Genomic DNA, 20482 nt, shown 5'->3' on the forward strand with positions numbered 1-20482 from the left:
GCTGGGCCAACAGGGGGAAAAACTGAACTGGGACATTCCACAAAGGCAAAACTATGGTGAACATGGAAAAGGAAGAGGTTTCTGTGAGGGCATCTCACAGGTAAGGCAGGAAAGGATTCCCAGGTTTTTCCAGCCATCTCACAGCTGCTGGTGCACTTTACACTGCCTGCAGATCTCACAGCAGGAACTGCAATCCCTCTTCCACACCAGGAGGAAAACAGGAACACAAGCTGGGATGGGATTTACTGAGCAAAACAAGGTGATATAACCAAGTGAGTTTATTGTAGGAACACCTGGAGACACGTCCTGGCCCCAGTGAGGAATCTGGGACCAGTGAACTATTGTCACGTGCAGTTTGTCCAGACAGACCCCAGACAACTATGGAACAACAGAGTCAGTGTTGTACAGCCCAGAACAAGTGCTTGGACAGCAATCCTGTTCCTCAGGAGCCTTCCAGAGCATTCCCAGGAGTTCCAGCAGATCCAGAGCATCCATCCAGGATGGTCAGCCCAGAGCTGGGAAAGGCTGGAGCCAGCATGGACACGGGGCTGAGCTCAGCAGGGCTGGCCACTGCTCCCAGCACGTTCCTTCCCTCCTGGAGCAGCCTCAGGACGTCTGGATGGGATCTTCATAGAAAGTCTTGGCCATGGCATGAGCCACCTTGAGCACCTTCTTGTCCTTGGCCTCGGGGCCCATGTGGCTGCGGGCCAGCCCCAGCCAGTACTGCTCTGTCCTGGCCAAGTACTGGGCCTGGGCCTCCCCAGGCTGCACTGCTGGGTGCTGCTGCTCCCCTGGGCAAAGAGAGGGACACACAGGTCACACACGGCTCCCCAGGGCCACATCAGCCAGGCCACATGGGGCTGAAGGGAACAGCCTGAAAATCTAGCAGCAAGCAGGAAAATTCCTCTTTTATTCCAAGAGCAAAGTGTTAAAAAAGCTGCTTCTGCTGGAAACTCACCTGGATGCCAGGGAGACCTTCAGGCTCCCACAGAACCAGGCACTGCACTAAACCCCACTTCAGGGCAGTATGAAGACAGCATTCATTAGTAATTACCTTCCTCATCTTCACTCTCCTCTTCAGAGCTCTCCTCTTCTTCTTCCTCCCCTCCCTCTGCACCTTCCACATCACCATCCTCCTCTTCATCTGACTCTGACTCCTCCAGCCATTCCTGGGTTTCTTGGATGAGAAAGGAAAGAGAGGCACAAAAAGAGAATTAAGGTCCAAAGAGATAATTAAGGCACAAAGAGCTAACCCCAGGTAATGCCCATGTGCTCTGCAGGACCCAAGCCCTTCACTGCCCTGAGACACTGGGTACAGGCAGGAGCATCCCAGCTCCCTGGAGGAGTGGACAAGGCTGGCACAGCAGGATTCCCAAGATGGCCCATGCCACCACAGCTCTGTTTACAGCTCTTGGATTTCCACAGGGGAGAGCTGACTGTACAGTGACCCCAAAGCTCTGGCCCACACAGGTGAGCCACTCTTTCCCATCCAGGGAAAACCTCCACTCAAAGGTTTTCCACCAGCCCTGAGGAAGCCCCAGAGTTGTTTTCTCCCCCAGTGTTGCTGCCCTGAAGGCACAGGCAGAGCTCCCAGCACAGCTTACTTGGATCCATCTCCAGCAGCACCTTCCACTGGTCCATCCTGTGCAGGTCGATGCTGTGCAGGTCACTGAGGGTCACCTGGCGGTCGCCCACCTCGAACATGCCCCCGTACACGTAGAGCACCCCGTGCTTCACTGCCACCATGGCACTGGAGCGTGGGCACGGCTCCACGGGCTGGCCCAGGGCTCCACCTTCCTCCTCCTCCTCCTCTTCCTCCTCCTCCTCTGAGCCAGACCTGTCCTTGTCTTCTGCAGCTCCAGGGATCACCTGCTTGATGGTCATGACGGTGCCATCCTCTGCCACCACCTCCTTGACGATCTCCAGGGGGCCCTGGGGAGGCGGCAGCTGCAGCTCCTCCCCTCCAGCAGCCTCGGCCTCAGCCTGTCTGCCACGCCTGCGCTTCCTCCTCTCTGACTTGGGGCCCTGAGAACAGGAATTGAGGAGATTTTGTGGGATTGCATGCAGCTACCAGCAGTTCATACAGACAGCACGGAGGGAAGGAACTGTTCCTTTTTTCACCACAATTTAAAGTCTCAAGTGATCAGTGCAGTTCCTCCTACAGCATGAGCTTCTCCCAGCCTACAACAAGGAACAGTGAAGATCCTGGAGAACCCAGGGTGTGGAATTGCTCTCTCTGTTAAGAGAGGAGCAGCTCTGCTGCTCCCAGGTGCCACAAACACACAAAGGCCACTCTTCTGTGACAAGGGAAAGTACCCCACGATTTCCTGAAATCACAACAATTGCTGGGTGCTAAATTACAGCCCATTACCAGGCAGCACTCCAGGTCTTGGAAGAACTCTCTGAAAGGGCTGGAAAACAATCAGTTTGGGAAGGCTGAAGCAAGCAGCTGAGTGGCTGTTTGCCTGTTATTATGGGATTGACTTCTCCATTTGGAGAACAAAGCCAGGAAGGGGCAGGGGGAAGGAGAAGCTGAACCAGGTTTGCACCTCCCTTGGCCTGTGAGAGCGGTTCAAACACAATCAAAGAGCTGAGCTGAGCTCTGAAGCTCTTGGAGCCAAGGTTAATATTTCATCTCTTCTGGTAGCTCATCAGCACTGGGGAGAAAAGGGAAGGGTTTGATCTCAAAATCTTTTCACAGCAGCTTTGAGTGAACTCTGCTCATGTCAGACTCATCTGGCCTGGAGAGGGCTTTCAGCAAAACACCAGAAATATGTTTTCAAGCTGCTCTGCTTCATTTTGCATTCCACAATAATGGGGCAGCTTGATTCCTGGAGGAGAGGGATTGCTCAGGTGCACCCTGAGCTACCAGAAACAGAGGATTTCTTTAAAGAGAGAAAAATCCTTGCTCCGTCCCTGGAAATGTCCAAGGCCAGCTTGGAGTAGCCTGGGCTCATGGAAAGTGTCCCTGCCCATGGCAGGGTGGAATGAGAGAATTTTAGGGTCCCTTCCCACCCAAACAATCTGTGAAATCTCAAAAAGGCCAAACCAGCCATAAAGGATGTGCCAGGTGATGAAATATGTGAATTCTTTAACCCAGACCTTGAGCTGTGCAGGGAACCAGCGATTCTTCCCGATGTCATAGAAATAAATGTCATTGAAGAAGTCCCCCTCGATGCTCTCCTCCTCCTCCTCATCCTGCACCCCCCCAAACAGAAGGCAGCGGTTGTTGGGAGCAGCAGCCACAGCAAAGCCAGACCTGGGGCTGGGCTTCACTCCAGAGGGGCTGAGCCGACTCCAGCTCCACCTGTCTGCAAGGAGAGAACAAAGGTGAGCAGCAGCACAGGAGAATCCTGCCTGGTTTGTGTATTCCAAGCTCTCAGAACTCCAGCAAGGAATTCTGATGCCTTGGGAAGGCTGAGCTGGAACAGAGGCTGGACAGAGCTACAGAATAAAGCAGGGATTTATTGAAAGGATCTCCTCAATGGATCCACCTGGGGCAGCACAAGAGCCCAGCCAGGGCTATACCCAGGATGAACCAAAATGGTCCCAAAATGAACCCAAGATGAACCAAAATGGTCCCAAAATAAACCCAGGATGGACCAAAATGGTCCCAAAATGAACCCAGAATGAACCAAAATGGCCCCAAAATGAACCCAAGATGAACCAAAATGGCCCCAAAATGAACCCAAGATGAACCAAAATGGCCCCAAAATGAACCCAGAATGAACCAAAATGGCCCCAAAATGAACCCAGGATGGACCAAAATGGCCCCAAAATGCTCGAGCGCTCCCGGGGTCTCTCCCTGGGATCAGCTCTGCTCCATTTGCACCTTGCAGTTCATTGTCCCATTGCAGCTTTAGCCCCTGCAGTCCCACCCTGCTTGTTTTTCTCTCTCCAGCCCACGGTGTTTGTGCTCTGGGGCTGAGATTTGGATCATTTGTCCTTGGTGCCCAGCTGGAGCAGGAATTGTTTTGTGTCCCTGCTCTGTGCACAGAGCTCAGCATCCCCTGATGTGAGCCCAGACCCGCACACTAAAGCAGCACAGAATGTGAAAAATAGAAAAGCCAAAACCCGAGGCATCAATTCCATGCCCTGTTTTGGACATTCTCATGGCACCTTCAGGATTTTCCAGAAATTTCTGGACCAAGGAGACTCTTGAAAGTGTCTGCACCTTTACTGGTGGGTGAATTCAGCCAAGGCCTGATCAGATGCAGCCTTCAAGCACCAAAAAATGTCCCTCAGTTATTCCATGGAGCCCTCCCACCTTCTATCAGTTCCTTCAACCTCTTCTGCCACCCTGCACTGCTGCCTTACCCCCCAAAATAAACACAGATCATCCCAAAAACCCCAGCCAGGCTTTAAAAGAGGGCTCAGCAGCAGGACAAGACTTGTGCTCTATCCCTCTGCTTTTCTCCAATCCCTTCTACTCTGACTTCAGAGCAAATCCCTGAAATTCAGGCTGGGAGAAGATTGCCAGGCCCTGTACTTCTGAAGGAACTGCAATCCCAGCAAGATTAAACTATAAATAGGAATAAAGCAAACAGGGCCTGGAGTCCAGACAGTGCTGGTGACCAACCCTCCTCCCCAAACCCCACCCCAGACAGTCAGGTTTGGAGAAATCAATCACAATTTCAACATTTTAGAAATTCAGCTCCAAGAAAATTGTCTCAATGCCTGAGTCAGGGAGGAAATCTCCAAAGGGAAGTGATGGAATTCCTATTCCAATCCAAGCTAACCAAAGAGCCACCATGGATCAACCTGTCCCACCAGGATTGTACCCCATGGAATGGGCCCAGCCTGGAGCAGGGAAATAGCTGAGTGATTCTCCCTGTCCTTATCTCAATCCATGAGTCTCCCATTGGGTTTTCTCTCCCTTCTCCAGCTGGAGCAGCTTCAGCAGGTCCCTGGCACACCCAGGAATACCCAGCACAGGGGAATTCTGCAATCCCAAAGATTTTCTGTTGTGAACAGGAAAGTGCTGATCAAAATGTCCCAGAAACAGGAATGTGGAAATGTTGTTTTAATTCCCTCCCACATACAAACTGGGGGAAAAAAATCACTAAAATCTCTTTTCCTGCATTTGTTCCTGAGCCAACAGTGGGGCACAGAGGTTATCACTGAGAGGGGAATTTGGTTCCAGTTTTTTTGTGTTATTCCAAGGAAGGAGAGGATTTGCATTCCCAGGGCAGTGCTCACCTTCCTCCTTGCCTGTCCCTTCAGCCTTCAGCAGGAACATGTCTGTGTGCAGGGTGCCTTTGTCCACATCCTTCTTGATCCTCTGCAGGGAAGGGAAACACAGAGATGCTCAGGAAACAGCTTCAGTGGCCAAACCACAGAGGGATCCAACTGGAAATGCAAACACAGGCTCTGGGCAAGGAGAGGCCCCTCTGGAGCACCAGGCAGCTCCAAACCATGGGATTCAAAGCAGGGATAACTCCCTGGATGTGCCAGAATCCTGCCTGTGGCAGCAGGAAGGGCTCTCAGGCTGCAGCATGGATATCTTGGGATGTATGGAGACTGTGGGATGCAGGAATTCTGGCACCCAGAGCAGAATCAATTGTCACAGGGGACTAAAACCAACTGGTTTGCAAACAAAGGAAGGGTGGGCAGCACTGAGGAAACAGAAGAGCCAAGGTCCTGCCTTTTACTCTGCCCCAGACAGGACCAGCTGCTCTCAGGGCTGATTTGACTCCTGTGAAAGGAGAATTCCCACCCCCCAGTGGGACATGACAACTTTCCAGGGCCTGCAAGGCCCTCTGGGATTCTGTTCTGGATGTTGAGCAGAAGCTCTGATGTGCAGTGGCCCACCCCTGTGAGCAGCCCAGGCTGTGGGTCCCTGTCACCCCCATGAGCCAGCACAGGAGGGACAGAGGTGACAGCTCTGTCCCCCTGCAGCTGGCAGCTTTGCACAGCCCTGAGCAACAGGTTCATCCTCCTGAACAGAAGCAGAAACTCCCATCCCTACAAAAGGCAGCAGCAAGGACAAGGTGAAAGCTCAGCAGAAGCCATGAAATGCCTGATTTTCAGTGTGATTCCCCTGCTCCTCTCCCTGGATTCCAGTGCTCATGGCAACAGCAGCAGCCCAAGGCAGCTCTGTGCCACACCACCACAGGAGCTGTGCTAATAATGTCATTAGCCAGCCATCCTTCCTGCACTGCTTCCTTGCCATTCCCTTCCTCCTGGGATCAGGAACTCTGCTCCCAGGGTGGCACCAGTGCATCCCAGCAGTGCATCCCAGCAGTGCACCCCAGGTCCAGCCCTCAGGAAGATGAGCTCTATGCAGACCACAGGATGCAGGAATTTTGACACCCACAGAAGATAAATAAATTGTCACAGGGGATTAAAAGCAACTGGGTGCAGCCCTCTCCTGCTGCACAGCTGTTGTGCTGCAGGATATCCAATTCCTGGGACTGGTGTTCAGTTCTTAGGGAGAGGAGAGGGAAGTGTTCTCCAGGCACTGCAAAACCCCAGCCAGGTGAAGTGTGAGGAGCACAGCACTGCCTGAGAGGCAGGAGAGCAAACACAGAGAGCAGCTGGTTCCCAACCATCCAAGCTGTGTGGGAAATCCACATTCCTCTCTCCTGAAAAGCTCCCTGTAGTAAACACACTGTGAGTGCACCATGACAAAGCTCCCTGGGCTCAGAGAACCCCCCTGAGGTGCAGTGGGAGTCACTTTTTGTTGTCACAGACACTTCCAGCTGCTGGAGAGATCCATCCCCTCCCAGGCAGGACAAGTCAGCCCTGAGCAAATCCTTCCATCACTCACAAGAGGTTCCTGCTCCCCCCTTGTCCCTGGTGCTTTCCAGTGCCAGGTGTTTGTTTTCCAGGAAAATCTGGCTGGGGTACCCACAGTGGGCAGCCTGTGCTTTGCACATGCAGGGACAGTGGGGAGGTGCAAGAGCTTTACAGGCATCAGCTGAAAATTCAACTCTAACAGACTGCAAAGGAACTGAGGCACAGAGAGCTTGAGGGGTGGAATCAGGATTCCCTAAAATTGCCTGATAGGAGATCAATAGTGTCCAAATAGCAGAAGTGTTCAGCAGGCAGAGTTACAGAGGGACCAGTCCCACCAGACCTCACAATTCAGGCTCTTCCACATCTCCCATCAAATCCACTTCAGCTTTGTGACAAATGCCACTAAAAAACCCCAAAACAACAAAATCCCCACAGCCCAGCCATGCCTGACATCCCAAAGCCCTGCCCACGTGTAACTCCAGCCCTCCCCTGGCCTGTAGGCTGCACCTGCAAGGTGGAGCAGCAGCAGCTCCAGCCCCTCTGTTGCCTAGCAATGGAGCTTGAGCCAGCCCAAAATGCAGCTCGCTGCAGCAAGCCCCATCCCCAGCACAGGAAGGGCTGAGGACATCTTTAGGATCAGCAGGAGAGCAGCTCTGAGCTCCTCTGGGCATTGGGAGGTCTGTTCTGGGCAGGGCTGGCAGCACCCACAACATCCCTTCTGTGGGAATTGCAGAAATTGCATTTATCATCCCCAGGCTGCTGCTGAAACAGAACAGAGACACCATAGAGCTGAGAATCCTGCTCTCTAAAACATCAGGCACCAGCACCTCAAGGCAGTCACACCCAGGGTCGGAAAGCTCCTTTTTAAATTCATCATTTGCAGCCTGGTTTGCTCAGGAAAATCCACAGCAAAGCTGAGGGGACCAAGGTGCTGGCCCTGCTCTGCAGGTCCTGCAGTGCCTCACAAAGTCACTCCATCTTTCCTGCCTTTATTTCCCCAGCCAGTAAAGAGACTTTCTAATCAGGTCCCATGAAGGGAATTCAGCCCTGGACTGCCATGTTACTGAGAACAGACTCTCCACATCACTTCTGCAAGCACAGGGAATCAAAGCAGGCACCAAAACTCTGTTCCTGCCTTCCCAGCTCCCTGCCCATCCCAGGACAGCAGTCCTGCCATGTCACCTCCCTCCTCCAGCAATGTGACAGCCAAATGATGTCCCTATTCAAAAAGAAGAGCTATTAGGATTTTCCTCCCCTCTTCCCTTCAAAATTTCCCATCCCGTGTGTGACTTAGTCCTGCCTCTCCTTGGAACACTCTGCATTTGATGAATGGTGCTTTCCTTGGATATCTGCCTGGTTTCAGATGTAAAAATGTCTTCAAACTCCCCAAAATGTCTTCACAGCAGCCCTGACTGGAGCATCTGCCCCTGTAACTGGAGACAAGCAGCAAGTCCTCTCCTGTAGCTGCCCAACTCCAATTAAGTATTGTTTTCTCCATGTCTACCTTCTCCCAAGAGCATCCCAGGCAAACACATTTTCTGCACTTCAAAGCAAACCCAGACACTCAGCTCCACAATCAGCTCTAAGTGAAGACACAACGAGAATTAAATAGCCACACATTACCAGAAGTGGGTCTCTCCTAGAGGGGCCATATCCTGCTGAATTTAATTTTCAGGAGCATGCTGAAGGCTGCAGAGAAAATTCTGCTCAGAGCTTTGGTCAGTTTGTGCTACAAAAGCAGAGCCCGGCAGGAATGGCCCATCAGAGAGAAGCACACAGAGCTCTCCACATGACAAAGCAAGGAGATTTTTAACATCTGTGGAAAATGTCTTGTTTTAATGGAATGTCTGTTTTGCTTTAATGGAGTGCCTGTTCTAATGGAAAAGCTGTTTTCCAAGCTGCAGAGAACCTCCTCTAGCTCCCATCCTCACCCAGTGCCCTGCCAAAGGCTGAGGGCAGCTTTGCATCCCCCCATCCTTTCTCCTTCATCTTCCCCAGCTCACACCCACCCAGAGCAGCAGTGGAACAGACCCAGCTGCAAACATGTGAGACTCTTCTATCTCATGGGGCACCTGGAGCCCAGCTGCTGCCAGGAGAGCTCCAGAGCCAGCAGAGCAGCAGCTCCTGCTCCCTGCCCACCCTCAGGAGTGAGCACAGCACAGGAAGGGAAGGGGACAAAGCCCTTCAGGTGCAGAAGGCTCTGTGTCGTTACTGCTGCTGAATCCAAGGCACATCTGATGAGGCAGAGCCCAAAGCTCAGGCCCTGAGGAGGCACAAATGCTTCTAAATATACAGAGACACCAACTCCCCTCTCTCCTCTCCCTGCTTCCCTCCTTTGTTCATTTATTCCCCTCAGAAGAACAAGGCATCCTCCTCCCCTGCTGCTTTTCCACGGGAGCAGCAGGATCCAGGCCTCTGCCTCATTCCCAACATGAAAAGCTTTGGCAGGAGCTTCTGCTCAATGAAACACTTCCTTCCTGCTGCCCAGCATGGCCAGGGATACCTGCTCACTGAGGAATGTGCTCTCTGGTAAAAATTCCCAGGATTAACAGAGCAAGGAGCAGAGCTGGGGGAGCCTGGTGCTTGTCAAAAGTCTTTTTTGGCTTATTGAGTTTGCTCCCTCACCTCTGCCACTGATGGCACAAAATAAAAGTCTCTTGGCAACTGCTGCTTTTAACCTGCAAGTGCTGAAGCACGAAGGAATACCTGAGAATGCTTTAAGTTGCCAAAAAAATGTCATTTCTCCCAGCTGCTTATTCCTCCCTCAGTGACATCAATTCCTTCTGCTGGATAAGAACAGCAGGGAAAATAAAGAAATCATCTGAACCAAGATTAGCCCCTCAATCAGCAGAACTGCATGGAAAAAAGGCAGAATGAGAAGATGTAAATGAGAAGATGTTCTGGTCCCCAGCCTGTGGACAACACCTGCCAGCACACAGTGTCCCCTACCTGCTTGGAGTAGCCCCCATAGATGATGATGTTGCCCTCAGGGGTGGGAATCATTTGACAGCCAGACCTTGGAGCAGGGCCCATCCCTGCAGGAGCCAGCTTGCTCCAGGTGAAGGAGTCCAGGTTGAAGGTGTACACATCGTTGTAGTAGATGAAATCTCTGCAGAGAGCACATGGGGACACTCAGGACAGGATAAAACAGCATTTCAGGACAGGATAAAACAGCATTTTGCTCACAGCCCCCATTTCCACAAGACAAGGATCTGACAAGATTGAGAGGCTAAAAATGCTGGACTGAGCTGTGGCTACAAGCTGCTTCAGTGCTATAATGATTTCTCCCACACCTGACGACTTTAAATCAAGATCCTTCGTCTTTCTAACACAAAAATCAGTTCAGTCCCAGTCCTGCTGAGGATAACTCTCCCATTCACACCCAGATTTCTGTCACTGGTGAAATTTTGTTGCCTTTTTCAAGGAGGACTCAAACTCCCAGGCACCCCAGCTCCCCACCTTGCACTCTCATGGAAACCTCCAAAGATGATCAGCTGCCTTTTGCACGCAACCATCCGATGTCCACTTCGTCCAGAGGGCCCTCCTGGTGCCCTGAAACACAAAGAAATTCCATTTCTCAGCAAAATCCCCTGCCCTGGTAGTGCCTCAGGCCACTTTTATGGCAGTCACTGGCAGCTGAGCTGGCTGAGCTCAGCCTCTCCTGGAAATGGGCACCACTGGGAACGTGGCTGCCTCAATCCATGGCTGCTTTTCCCCAGGACAGGATGGATGCTCTTCCAGGAACTCCTGGGACTGCACAGGCAGTTCTATTCCTAGAGATAAACCACCCTAGGAGCACCCAGAGTCTTTCCAGTGATGAGTCAGGAGCTGATTCTTTAGCAGAGTTTAATGAACAGCACTTCACAATTGCAGGGAAGACACTCCAAACTGAGATGTTTTCTCCAAGCACCAAGAGACAAAGCCTGGCTCTGCCATCCCCCTCCCTCAGAGTCTCAGGAAATCAACACCACCTTCACTCATCCACCTGCAGTTTGGGTACGACTCCAAACCAGTGAAAACACTCCGTGAATTACCCAGATTTCCTCAAGAACAAAGGCACTGCAGCAAAACAAGTCATCATTGTCAGCATGATCCCACTGAAGGAGGCACGGATAGATGGGGCGTTGGGAAGGAATTCCTCCTGGCACAGGTGCCCACAGGGCAGGGATAGATGGGGTGTTGGGAAGGAATTCCTCCTGGCACAGGTGCCCACAGGGCAGGGATAGATGGGGTGTTGGGAAGGAATTCCTCCTGGCACGGGTGCCCACAGGGCAGGGATAGATGGGGTGTTGGGAGGGAATTCCTCCTGGCACAGGTGCCCACAGGGCAGGGATAGATGGGGTGTTGGGAAGGAATTCCTCCTGGCACAGGTGCCCACAGCAGCTGGGGCTGCCTGTGGATCCCTGAAGGGTCCAAGGCCAGGCTGGACAGGGCTTGGAGCAGCCTGGGATGGTGGAAGGTGTCTCTGCCCATGGAAGGGGAGGAATGGGATGGGATTTAAGGTCCCTTCCAACCCAACCCATTCCATGACTCTGTGACTCACTCCATGACCCTACACACTCAAAAACAGCCACACACTCCTGTTCAGCTCTCCCAAGCTTTCCTGACCTTTCAGTTAAATGTCCAGCTTCTATTTCCAGGAACAAGCAACACCCCCTCCATGTGTCCCATCCACAAGGCTCCCGAGGAGCTGGGCAGCTGGACACCAACCCAACATGGATCCACCCTCCTTCCTCCTCCTTCAGCCCCAGCATCACACAAAGACAACAAAAAACAACCCCAACAACCTTCCAACAGCCAGCTCTAGGCCAAAGAGGGTTTGCTGTGTGTTCTCTGCCCCCATGGATGAACCCATCCTGTTTTCCCTCACTGAGGAGTCTCCCAAAGCTCCCAGCTGGCACCAGACTCCTCCACCAGGCAGCCCTAAGGTGGGGAAGTGATTGCACAATCAGGGCCTCAATAAATAAAGCTGAAAACAGCAGCATAATCTAAAGCCACAACCCCTGGCCACACCTGGAGTGGCAGCAGGGAGCTGGGAATGTGGGGATGGATTTCTGTGGAGAGAGAAAATGAGGGCCCTTATTCACCATGGAAAATGACAACCTCACCCTGGTGATAATGAGAAACTCCACCAGAAGAGCGGCATTTGGGGAAGACTGAATTAATATTGATTGCTTGGACTCTTTATTCTAACAGAGAGGAGGTTTTTCCAAGCATTTACTGGATCTTTAGTATCACCCTGCAGAACGGCACCTCTGGTATTAATTTCATCAAGACTTGAAATCATTATTTTCTCTTGCTGTAACAAAGCTCCTGTGTCATTACTCCAAAAGATGGCACTTTTAAAATAATCTCTTTATTTTTTTAAGGGGAGGATGAATTAAACCCAACATGAGCACTAAAATCCTGTTCTCAGAGAATATCTTGTGCCTTGTTTCTCAAACAGGTTTCCTCTGAGTTTAAAATCAATAGAAGTTTATTTATTGATGTGTTTTAATAAAGCTCCCACCCATGTAGATTTAACTCCAAGGCACAAATGGCACAGTCAGGCAGGACTGGCAGTGATGCAGAACCTCATTCCCACTCCAGGAGGATCTTCCTGCAACTTGTTTCCCCAAACACAAATTCTTCCCTTTTACCTGTTCCAGTGCTCCTGGTCCCAAAGAAACACTTTGGAAATGGCTTCCCAGACTTTGTGATTAATGCTCTCTTTCATGGGGCTGACACCAGAAGGCAGACATGTAGGAGGGAGCTGTAAATTCTCCAGATTTTTTTTTATATAGATGAAAAACTGGCTAAGGACTGGCTCTACACATGTACAGCATGAGGCTGAGCTGAGCTCCTCCACAAAGAATTTTCTTTTGCCTGTGGAGTTACTCTGGGATTTGTAGTAACAAATCAGAGCTGAATTCAGCCCCCAGATTCATGAATTACTTGTCCCAGTGGCTACAGGATGCAGAAGTTGCCTCTTCATCCCCAGGATGCTCAGGAGAAGCTTGGGAGTGCTCAATAATAATAAAAGTGGGGATGAAGAGAACATTCCATCACAGGGCACCTGAGGACAGAGCACTTTTATCCTGCAGAGGAACTGAACTCAGGGTTTGTGTTGTTTTACACCAGTGGCACACACAGATCCTGTCCCCTCATGTCTGGACACTCAGGTGGAAACAGAGAAGGGAAAACACAACTGGCACAGAGCCCAAAATCCTCAATTCCAACCCCTTGCAGAGTCAATCCACAGTTGTACACCTGGATCCTGATCTACCAAAGAACAAACTAATGTCTGGGCTGACAATCTACTTGTTTTACACCAAAACACCCTTTTCTTTATGCACCTGGTGGGGCAGGACCTGATTTTTCTGGTGAGCAAGGAGAGGCATCCATCACACCCAACGCTATGCTGGGCCATCTTCCCCTGCAGGGACTGCTCCAGTTCAACAGACACTGGTGAAACTGGGGAATCTCCAGCAGCACATGCCACCAAATCCTACAGGAAGCACCAGCAGCACTGCAGAGTGTCAGTGAAGGGAGCTGCAGGGCAGGGATGTGGCAATTCCCAAGCACAAGCTCCAGAGATGCTCCCTGCCTCTCCCTGAGGGAGGGCACTGGGACTCACAGAGCTGACTGGGAATGCTCTCTCTAGGAAGGAATGAGGCAATTAGGTTAAAATATTGCTGCTCCAAGGCAGGGTAACAACCAGTTCATGGACTGAGGAAACCTCAGGCATCACACACACAAGATAAGGTGGCTGCACTAAGTCAAAGTCAGCTGCTGGCACGGCTTCTAACAGGCTGGGATTTGCTGTGTTTGGATCATCTTTGTGCATGCAAAATGCAAGGAAAACACAGCTAAATCCTGCTAAATTTAGCAACTTTTAACTCTGTCAGGCAACCTGGCACCACTGTGCTGGGAGAAAATGGAGCTGCACTTCCCCAGCACAGGGAAGTTTTCAGAGTTAGGCAAGGTTTTCTCTTCCATTCAGAATCAATACCTACTTTGAACACAACAGGGTGTAAACAGGGGTTGAAATGGGATCAAGCTGGACAGATTTTGTGCTCCCACCTGAAGGAAGAACATGGAGCTCCCAAGTGATCAAAAGCTGCTGCTTTTCTCAGCGCACTTTGAGGGTGACCTGGAGCTCCAGCCCACCAAAAGCTGTGTTCTGGTACAAGACAATCCCAAAATCCAAGAGGAAGCCAATCCCAAACTCAAACCCAAATCCGCTCCCCTGCCTCTCAGTCCACTGGATGTCACTAGAACTCTTCCCTCATGCAAATACAAACAGGAGCAGCCAAAGCAAGGAGCCAAAGGTTAAAGAAACATCAACACAGGACTTTGGGCCAGATCCACTGAAAACATTTACACTTTCACTCCTGTCAAAAACTTTTGGCACCTGTTTCCTTTGACAGGCCTGGCTTGTTTATCCTCAGGAATCTCAAGGCAGCAAATGCCAGGAGTGAAGTTGGGTAGATAAAAAGTGGCTTCTCCAGCGATGTTAAAATTGGGAGACCCTTGTACAGCCCCCACTGGAGGAGCCCAGGAAAACAGAGCAGCAGTTTTGGACATCTGCACCTGCTAGGACTGGGAGCAAAGAGCTGTTCATGATACTCTTCCCTTCAGTTAAGCAACATCAAGGCAAACCCACACCCCAAAAATCAGGATTGAAATAAACCAGCTTTGGTCTCAACAGACTTGGAACACATCTCTCATTCCCACTTCTTTCTAGGGGTGTCTTCTCCAGCCCTCTGTATTTAAGGGAGAGCTGGGAAATCAGAGCACTGAACCACGAATCAAACTTGGATCACACTGGCACAGCTCCTCATGAGGCCAACAGCAAGGAGTCACTGAACACCAGGATCTCAGGGATCAGAAATCCAAATTTCCTGGCAAAAGAATGAGGGCCCAGCACTTACTTGATCTGCTCCCAGGTCTTGGTGGCCAAGTGCAGGACCCAGAGATCTTTGTAGTGGTAGAACTGCTCCCCGTTGGGAGAGGCAAACTCGCCCCCAAAGATCCAGAGCTGCCCCCCAGCCGTGGGCACCACAGCTGCCTGCAGGACAAGGGACAGCTGGGTCACAGAGGATTCCAAACCAGGCACACAACTCCCCCAGTGCCAAACACACAGCTCCATATCCCAGGGAGCAGCAGCAGCAGCTCTCTGGGGCTGAGGGAAGGAGAATTTGGATTAAAGTGTTCAGCACATCTTCCCTAGAGCAAGGGAAAGGTGGCCTGGCGGGCTCTTCCCACCTCCTGGGGGAAGTTCAAAGTGTCCAAGGAAACATCTTGGGATTAATGCAACAAAAATTGTTCAACTCTCTCTGTTTAAAAGCAAACTAAATAAAGAAAACAACAAAAAAAAAAAAACCCAAATACAGAAGGAAATGTGCAGCATTTGGACAAGAGGAGAGACTGTTGCTGCTTTGATTGTGTCATGGCAGAGAGGGATTTTTTTTTTTTTTTTTTTTTTTCACAGAGTAACACCAAAACACCTCTGGCATGCAAGATGCCAGTTAAAAGCAGGGAGAAGAGCAAGACTCCACTTCACTGAAGTTATCTGTGTTAGGACCAAGGAAAAAGGAAGGAATCCCAAGAAGTAAATGCTGTGGCTGTGCAAATTTCAATTTGTGTTTTCTCCAGGGTACCCATGACAGCTCAGCATTGAGATAATGCTCTCCTTCCTCACAAGGCTTCATTCCCTGCCTGTCTCTCCCAGCAAAAAAAAAAAAAAATATTTTCAGCCCCACAGAGGACCATGCCCTGCCATAAACCAGCCCAAACATGAAATGATTAATTAAGAAAATCCAGGGTGTGCTTTCAGGCAGGATTTGTGGGAACATGAAGTTACCTAAACAAAGGGGATGTGTGCCTGAATTCCATGGGCATCCAGTGCTTAAAAGCTTCAAGGGAAGGTTTATGCAACAGCCTGCTGATACTTGTGGTGACCTTTCCAAGAGCTGGCTTGAAATTCATGACAAAACCAAACCTTTTTCCTTGAGCAACTGCCAAAACCTGCCCATAGCTCCTCTCACGTCAACTCCAACAGTGGATTGTGTGTCAGAGACCAGGGATGACAAATAAACCTAAAAACATGCACCTAGCAGCCACAGACACACCTCTGTTTAGCTCTGAGCTATACATTAAATACAAAGCCACAAGGAAGACAAACCAGCTCATGAGGCTGAACTGTCCCCTGTGAAACCATAATTAATTATCAGACAGAAACACTGCTGAAGCAGGACTCCTCAGTTTATTGTTGTTGTAATCCAGCTGCAGCTCCTGAGCTCTCCCTTTGGATTGAGCTGCTCGACAGCCACCTGCTGGCTGCTGGAACGTGGCCTCTGAAACCAAGCTCGACTTTACACAGCACAAAGCAGCCCAAAAATCAAGGCAGAACCTTCAATTCAAGGATGCACAGCTCAGAGCAACACTGGCACTTTATAACAAAGGGATATGAACCTAACTGGGGTGTTGGATCTTACCAGGGAGCTTTGGGATGGGTAGGAAAAGGACACTCACATCCTGTATGGCAGCTTTGGGAAGGCACCAGTCACCCACTGGCTGCAGCAGGTAAGAAAATCCCTCAGCTGGTGAGGGCCAAAGACCTGCAAAAAATACAAGTCTTTGGTCCAGGTTGCGCTGTGCAGGTGTTCACATGAAGTAAACAAACCCAAATTCCTCATCCTCATAAGCAGCCAGTGACCTGGATTTGCAGAGGTGCACAAGAGCCCAAGCTCTCCCTGCTGGCAGCAGGGGCAGTGGCTGGGATGTGCATGGATGAGGGCTGTGGCCATGAAGGGAACAATGGATTTTGGGCAAATTCCAGTTTGAAAATTTTGGGCCCCCTGGGATTATGGATTTGAGCTGGTCCTTGTACAATACAGCAAAGAATTAATTTCTGAGGAAGAATCTCCCCCATGGCTCTGCCAAATCAACAGACACAACCCCAAATCTTCATTCCACACTGAGCTCTGCCAGAGGACACCCAGTGACCAGAGCACCTTGGACAGAAAAGCTGAACTGACACCACTGGCAGCCCATTATGAGGAGAACAGAGAGGCAAGAAACCCCCAGGAGGTGCAGAAATTCCAGCCCTCCTCCCAAATCTCCCTCAGAACAATCCCAGCTGCTGCTCTGGCAGCCAGAGCTTTACCTGGTGGGCACAACGCCTCGGGGGTGGGTTGGGGATGTCCAGCTTGGCCCAGCTGTTCTTCCTGATGTTGTAAATGTACAGCTCATTGTACAGGTAGGTCTGTGAGACAGGAAGGGAAACAGCAGCTCAGCTCAGTTCAGTTCAGCTCGGCTCTGCACAGGGGATTTGGGGTGAAGATTGCAAAGCACAACCTCCTCAGAGCTCAGGGAAGGACAAACAGCTCCTGCACTGCACTGGGAGGCAGCAACTCTTCCACTGGGCTGGAATGTTCCTTCCCAAACCCTTGGTGAAGGCTTGAGATATGAGGATTTAAAAAGCTGGAGCTTAACACAGATGTTCAGGTTAAAGGTGCTGAACTCCAGAGCAAAGAACAGCTCCAGGTGGTAAAAAAAGCAGAATTGGTTCAGCTCATCACACTGGGTAACTCTGAGGTGGCCAAATATCCCTGCCAGGCTGGAGTTTTCCAGAGCAGTTTGTCTCCAAGAGCAAAATAACCACTTGCAACCTGCAGAAATTCAGGAAAAAGTGCTCCTGAGTGCAGTAATTTGCTGCTGTTCCCATCTCCAAGGCAGCCAGCAGCAAAGGTGCAGAAATATCTTGTTTTGAGAAGGGCAAGAGATTCTTCACTAGTTATCCCAAATGAGGGGCAGATATGGCTACAATTAAGTCTGGAGAAATTATGAAGCTCTGAAATATTGATGCTGAGACAATCACTCTGACTCCTTAATGGGTTCCAGAGTGTCTCCTTCCTGCCAACTGCTCAGCCATGAGACAGAGCCATGGCAGAATTAAAAGGCTATTTTGCTCCCATTCAGGGACAAATACATATTTTATGACTCTGCCTTGAATTTCCCTTCAAATGAGACCCGTGCAAATTACAGGAAAAGGAGGGAGGAGGGAGATAAAGAAAAAGAAAATGAAGTATACATTACTTTTTGGCCATTGAAATATTCACCTCCAAAAAGGATCAGCTCGTCTCTCTCGGGGTGAGCACAGAAGGAGCAGTTCAGCCTGAAAGAAAAGAGGATAGAAAAAATAAAAAAAGATGTGAAAGTCCTTAAATCCCTGAATCTTGGAGCTTTTAACTCAGGCACCAGCACCTCTGCCCTCCAGCCCAAAAGGTCTCTCCATCATCTGCCAAATTACCCTGCTGAGATGTTCACCCCAGGGCTAAAAACTTCTCCAAAGAAATTAATTTCTTCAAAACTTCCAGCAAGATGAATGGGGCACTGTCGGAGAGGCTCTCCTATTTCAGGAGCACACGTTACTCTGTGATTTAACTCCCCCTTTGACGTGAGCTCCTGAATTTTAATGCTGGGGTGGCAGGAACAAAAATGACTTTTATGAGGGCACAGAACTCTGGGCTGTCTCCTCTCCATTTATCTGTGTCATTATTCTGCACTTGCTGCTGGTCATCACTGCTCTCCTGAACACCCCAAGTTTCTGAACCCCACTTAACAAAATGGTTTTCACCTCATGACACATCCTTTTGCCTCTGAATTCCCTTCAGCCCTCTAATCCAAACCCAAAACTCCCTGTTCACTTCTATTTTCCCTCAAAGCCCTGAAATCTAACCCTGCTTTGCCTCTTTTGTGCTGATGTGATGGTTAAAAAGTGGATTTTGATGCCCAAAACCAGGCTTTTGGTCTCTTTATAACCATGAACTCAGTATTCCAGCTGTTTCATAACTCCAGATATCAGCTATACCTTCCACTCATGGGAAATTAACTTTACATAAAGAAATTACATCAAAAGCACTCCCAAGTGGCAGCCAAAGCTTCACACAATCTCTCACCTGGGTGAGGGGGGTGGGCAGGATGACTCAATTACTTGGGTCTTTTTAGCATCCAAACTCTGGAATTCTGCTATCAGGGCTTCAAGATCCTCCTGGAAAGAAAAAGACAGACATGAGCAGCTTGGCATGCACTGAAGCACACGTGAAACCAGCACTCACTCCCACAGTTTCCCTTTCTTAAAAAAAAAAACAAAAAAACAAACAAAAAAAAAAAAAAACCCAAAAAAAACCTGCCCAAATATAACTGGAAACTCTTTTATATCCAGAGAAACCTTGTGCATCTTTATTCCCTTTCAACTTCACTCGATTAAAACCAAAATCTGCTCCCCAAAACTGCTGATAGGCCAAGGGCAGAGGCAGGACTGCAGCCATGGGAGGTTCTGAGCCAGGGTCTCTCCTACCACCCCACTTCAGGTCACTTTGCTGAAGGTGTGCTCCAAGCAGGGATCTCCAAAGCCTGGGAATTGTGCAGCATGGCATCAGCTCTCCCTGCAGCCAGGAGACTCCACAAGGACACCTTCCGTGCCTTCGAGCTTTGAATGAGGCCATTAACATCACTTTTTACCAGGGAAAAGTCACTGCTTTGAGGCTTAAACACAAGCAGCCTCTCTAGGAGTGCGAGAAACAAAGGTTCTCATCTGCTTTTAGGGCCAGAAGGATGAAGGGGATGGAAAGCAAGAAGGAGCCTTAAACTGTGTGACTGCTGTCACACACAAGGGATCGGAGGGGATTTAAACAAGATTCCGCTTGGAATGTGAGAATGAGGGACCTTAAATCCCACCCATGGGCAGGGACACCTTCCACAATCCCAGCAGGCTCCAACCCAGCCTTGGGCACTGCCAGGGATCCAGGGGCACCCCTGAAGTCCAACTTCAAGGAGCTTTGGACAAAGCTCTCGGGCACATTGGGAATGTTGTGGTATCTCCGCAGGGCCAGGAGCCGGACCGGATGATCTATGTGGGTCCCTTCCAACCCATGGCATCCTTCACGTTCCCTGGGCAGCCCAGATTCCCGTTGGATTCGGTCTTTTGTTCCCAACGCTGCCCTCAACCTTCCCCTGCCCCAGAGCGGCCCCGCGCCCTCCCTGGCGCCCGTCACCTCCTCCTTCTTGGCTCGGCGGGACACCTTCTTCTCCATCTTGGCCAGCGTTTTCTCGGCGCCTTTCCCCTTCTTGTCGCGCTTGCCCTTCTTCCCCATGGCGGCGGGGACGGGACAGCCCGGGATTCCAGCGGGATCACAGCGGGACGGGACGGGGGCGAGATCACAGAGGAATCACACCGAGATACCCCGGGATCGCACCGGGAATCCAGCGGGATCAGAGCGCGACGGGGCCGGGATAGGGATCGCACCGGAATCACACCGAGCCGGGCTGCGATACCCCAAGATCACGTCGGGATCGCACCGGGATACCCCGGGATCACACCGGGATCGCACCGGGATACCCCAGGACCACACCGGGATCACGCCGGACCGGGATACCCCGGAAGACCCCGGCATGGGGTCGCTCCCTGAGCCGCGCGGCAGCGCCCTCTGCCGGCCCGGAGGTCGGATGGCGCTGAGGGGCCGCTGAGGGAGCGCTGTGAGGGCTCTGCGGGCTGCGGCCGCTCCGACCCGGCATCAGGAGACCCGCAGGGCCGGGGAGAGGGGTTCATGCAGCCCCGCACACCGGCCGGCACAGCCCTGGCACGGCTCGGACACGGTGGGGTTGATGCCCGCCCTGAGGAGAGCGTGGAGCCCACAAAATGGCCCCCTCCCCTCACACAAAATGGCCCCCCCTCAGGGGAGGGGAGGCGAGGACG

At 50.9% G+C, this 20482-nt stretch overlaps 1 protein-coding gene across 1 annotated transcript; it reads right to left on the bottom strand.

Moving 5' to 3' along the window:
* Positions 1-263: 263 nt before the first annotated feature.
* KLHDC4 (kelch domain containing 4) lies at positions 264-20164 on the bottom strand. Its single transcript, XM_059481529.1, has 12 exons — positions 19782-20164; positions 18684-18775; positions 17821-17899; positions 16889-16987; positions 14652-14788; positions 10198-10290; positions 9688-9847; positions 5200-5281; positions 3103-3311; positions 1605-2025; positions 1055-1177; positions 264-791 (listed from the first exon to the last, which is right to left on the bottom strand). Exons 1-12 carry the CDS (start codon positions 19878-19880, stop codon positions 607-609), a joined length of 1779 nt encoding a protein of 592 aa, XP_059337512.1. The 5' UTR covers positions 19881-20164; the 3' UTR covers positions 264-606.
* Positions 20165-20482: the final 318 nt, after the last annotated feature.

Source organism: Ammospiza nelsoni, chromosome 13 (genome assembly GCF_027579445.1).
Source record: "Ammospiza nelsoni isolate bAmmNel1 chromosome 13, bAmmNel1.pri, whole genome shotgun sequence".
In the NCBI taxonomy this organism is placed as follows: domain Eukaryota; kingdom Metazoa; phylum Chordata; class Aves; order Passeriformes; family Passerellidae; genus Ammospiza; species Ammospiza nelsoni.

Coding starts and splice junctions, on each gene's coding strand:
- KLHDC4 (XM_059481529.1), bottom strand. CDS start 19,880: ATGGGGAAGAAGGGCAAGCGCGACAAGAAGGGGAAAGGCGCCGAGAAA. Junction 16,988..17,820: donor AATATTTCAATGGCCAAAAA/GTAATGTATACT, acceptor CCTGTCTCACAG/ACCTACCTGTACAATGAGCT. Junction 792..1,054: donor GGAGAGTGAAGATGAGGAAG/GTAATTACTAAT, acceptor CTCTTTGCCCAG/GGGAGCAGCAGCACCCAGCA.